The sequence below is a fragment of the Triticum urartu genome, chromosome 1A, assembly GCF_056163025.1.
Source record: "Triticum urartu cultivar PI428250 chromosome 1A, HENAU_Tu73, whole genome shotgun sequence".
In the NCBI taxonomy this organism is placed as follows: Eukaryota; Viridiplantae; Streptophyta; class Magnoliopsida; order Poales; family Poaceae; genus Triticum; species Triticum urartu.
This window is the reverse complement of record NC_141873.1, coordinates 160,780,432-160,783,526: the sequence shown is the minus strand read 5'-3', so window position 1 is coordinate 160,783,526 and position 3,095 is coordinate 160,780,432. Positions and strand designations below refer to the sequence as shown.

Here is a 3,095-nt window from a genome sequence, read left to right as displayed (position 1 = left end):
CTGTGCGTCGATGTGGTAGTAGGAGTCATTGCCCAAGGTTTTGCCGATGACTAGCTGTTTGCTGGATTAGTCGAAGCACAAGGTCCCCCTCTCTGAAGGATCGAGGCCTGACCTTCCGGTTGTGGTAGCGACGCAGGCCCTGCTGGTAGATGGCGGACCAGCTGAGAGCTAGCAGTCAGCCCTCTTCCAGCAAGTCGGCACTGTCTTCTCATGCTTCCTTCGCCTCCGCCTCTGTGTACATGGTGACGCGAGGTGAGTCAAACTCAATGTCAGTTGGGATCATAGCCTCGGCCTCATACACGACGAAGAAAGGAGTGAAGCCAGTTGCTTTGTTCTGCGTGGTCCGAAGACTCTAGAGGACGGCCAGCAGCTCGTTGATCTAGCAGCCGGCATAGCGCTCTAGCGGCTCGACTAGTCGGGCCATGATGCCGGACGAGATGAGGATGTTTGCTCACTCTACCTGGCCGTTTGACTGTGGATGGGCAATGGATGCTAAGTCCAGTCGGATGCCCTACGTCACGCAGGAACGGGCCAAGGCACCTTTGGCAAAATTTGTGGCGTTGTCGGTGATGATGCTGTATGGTACACCGTACCGGACGGTGATGTCTGCGATGAAAGTCACAGCAGTCGGACCATTCAGCTTCTTGATTGGCTTTGCTTCTTGGTAAACTTGTCCAAGATGACAAGCAGATGGGTCATGCCACCGCATGCTATCTTGAATGGGCCCACCATGTCCATCCCCCAGACGGCGAAAGGCCAAGTGAGGGGGATGGTCTTGAGTGCAGAAGCCAGCAGGTGTTGCTTGGAGCTAAAACGTTGGCTTCCGTTGCACTTCTTGACCAAGTCCTTCGTCGTCCAAAGCAGTCGGCCGGAAGAAACCATGGCGGAATGCTTTGGCAACAAGGGATCTGGAGGCCCTGTGGTGGCCGCACTCGCCTTGATGAATATCTTTGAGGATTGCTCTGCCCTTCTCTGGCTCTATGCAGCGTTGGAACACGCCAGTCACACTGCGCCTGACAAGCTCTCTGTTCACTATTGTGTATGCTGCTGCCCGACGTTGCACCTGCAGGGCCAAAATCTCGTCGGTTGGTAGCTCTCCGCTCACCAGGAAGTTGAGGACGGGCTATGCCCATGATGGTGCTTTGACCATTGTCATCACGGCCACTAGAACTAGGGCGGTTGGGTTGGGAGGCAGCGGGTTGGGGCTAGCCGCCGCTTGCTGCGTTGTTGAAGTCCCCAGGCCGCCTGCTGCAGCCCTCGGGCCGGGTTCTGAAGTCCCCAGGCCGGGTGCGACTACTGCAGTCCTTGAGTCATCTGTCGAAGTCTCCGGGCCGGCTGCCGCAGCCCCCGGGCCGGGTTCTGAAGTCCTCGGGCCGGGTGCGACTGCTGCAGTCCCTGAGCTGCCTGCGAAGTCCCCAGGCCGGCTGCTGCAGCCCTTGAGCCGGATTCGACTGCTCTGGGAGCAGTCGGCACGAAGATGGACTCTGATTTAGGTGAAGGTTTGACAGATGGCGTGCGGAGGCACTGGAGGGAAACGTCGGCTGGTATTGCTTGTCGGGTGGAGCCGATCCGTGCTAGGGCACCTGCTTGCTCATTGTCGGCCCGTGGCACGTGAAGGAACTCGCACCTGTCAAAATATCCGCTGATGAGCTGGACGAGGAAGCGGTAGCTCACCATGTTTGCATCCTTGGTGTCCCAGTCGCCAGACGACTGTTGGACCACCAAGTCCGAGTCACCGTAGCACAACACTCAGCAGATGCCAATTTCTTTGGCCAGTCGGAGCCCGTGGACAAATGCCTCGTACTCGGCCACGTTGTTGGAGGCGGCAAAGTGAATTTGCAACGTGTACTTAAGCTTGTCGCCTTTGGGAGAGGTGAGGACGATGCCAACTCCCAAACCGGTGCACATTTTTGAGCCATCAAAGTGCATCCGCCAATGAGTGGAGTCCGGCGCTGGCGGCAGGTACTGGGTCTTGGCCCAGTCAAGGAGGAAGTCGGTCAGTGCTTGGGACTTGATGGCAGTGTGGGGCTGATAAAGGATGGTGTAGGGAGCGAGCTCGATGGCCCACTTCGCCACCTAGCCTGACGCATCTCTGTTGCCTATGATCTTAGCAAGCGGGGCGGTGCAGACGCCCGTGATGAGTGCTCTTGGAAATATTGCTTGAGATTCTTGGCAGCAAAGTACACGTTGTAGCACATCTTTTGGTAGTGGGGATAATTCTTCTTGGAGGATGACAACACTTCACTCATGTAGTAGACAGGTCTCTGGACCAGCTGAGCTCTGTGGTCTTCTGGACGTTCTATGACGATGACTATGCTGACCACTCGGCTGGTGGCGGGGATGTAGAGGAGCATGGGCTCCTTAGCAGCCGGAGCCGTCAGAACAGGCGGCGTGGTCAGCATCTTGTTGAGTTGGAGGAAAGCTTCATCCGCCTTGTCGTTCCACTCGAAGCAAGTTGTTTTCTTCATTAGCTGGTACATGGGTAAGGCCTTCTCGCCCAGCCGACTGATGAAGCGGCTGAGAGATGCCAAGCACCTGGTGAACTTATGGATGTCCCGTAGCCGGGTAGGTCTCTGCATCCGCTCAATGGCCTTGATCTTCACGGGGTTGCACTCGATGCCGTGTTCTGAAACAAGGAAACCAAGGAGCTGGCCGGCTGGGACTCCAAAGACACACTTCTCTAGGTTGAGCTTGATTTGAAAACGGCACAGATTGTCAAAGGTCTCCTTGATATCTTCCAGGAGGGTGCCACGCTTCTCCGTCTTCACCACAATATTGTCTACATGGACGTGGGAATTTCTGCCGAGTTGCTTGAGGAAGCACTTCTGCATGCAATGTTGAAACGTGGCACCGACGTTTCTCAAGCCGAATGTCATGGTCAGGTAGCAGAAGGCTCCGAATGATGTGATGAAGGCAGTCTTTACCGATTGGCCAGGTACAACTTAATCTGATGGTAACTAGAGTAGGCATCCAAAAAAACTCAATAGCTCGCATCCGGCTGTGGAGTCAATCACTTGGTCTATCCGGGGCAGAGCAAACGGATCTTTGGGGCAGGCTTTGTTGATGCTGGTGTAATTCATGCACATGCACCATTT

The 3,095-nt window shown here is 55.5% G+C and overlaps 1 protein-coding gene across 1 annotated transcript; it reads right to left on the bottom strand.

Moving 5' to 3' along the window:
- Positions 1–2,099: 2,099 nt before the first annotated feature.
- On the bottom strand, positions 2,100–2,579 carry LOC147990452 (uncharacterized). The gene has a single exon (XM_087538229.1). The coding sequence runs from the start codon at positions 2,577–2,579 to the stop codon at positions 2,100–2,102; it is 480 nt and encodes a 159-aa protein (XP_087394355.1).
- Between the last annotated feature and the right edge of the window lie 516 nt (positions 2,580–3,095).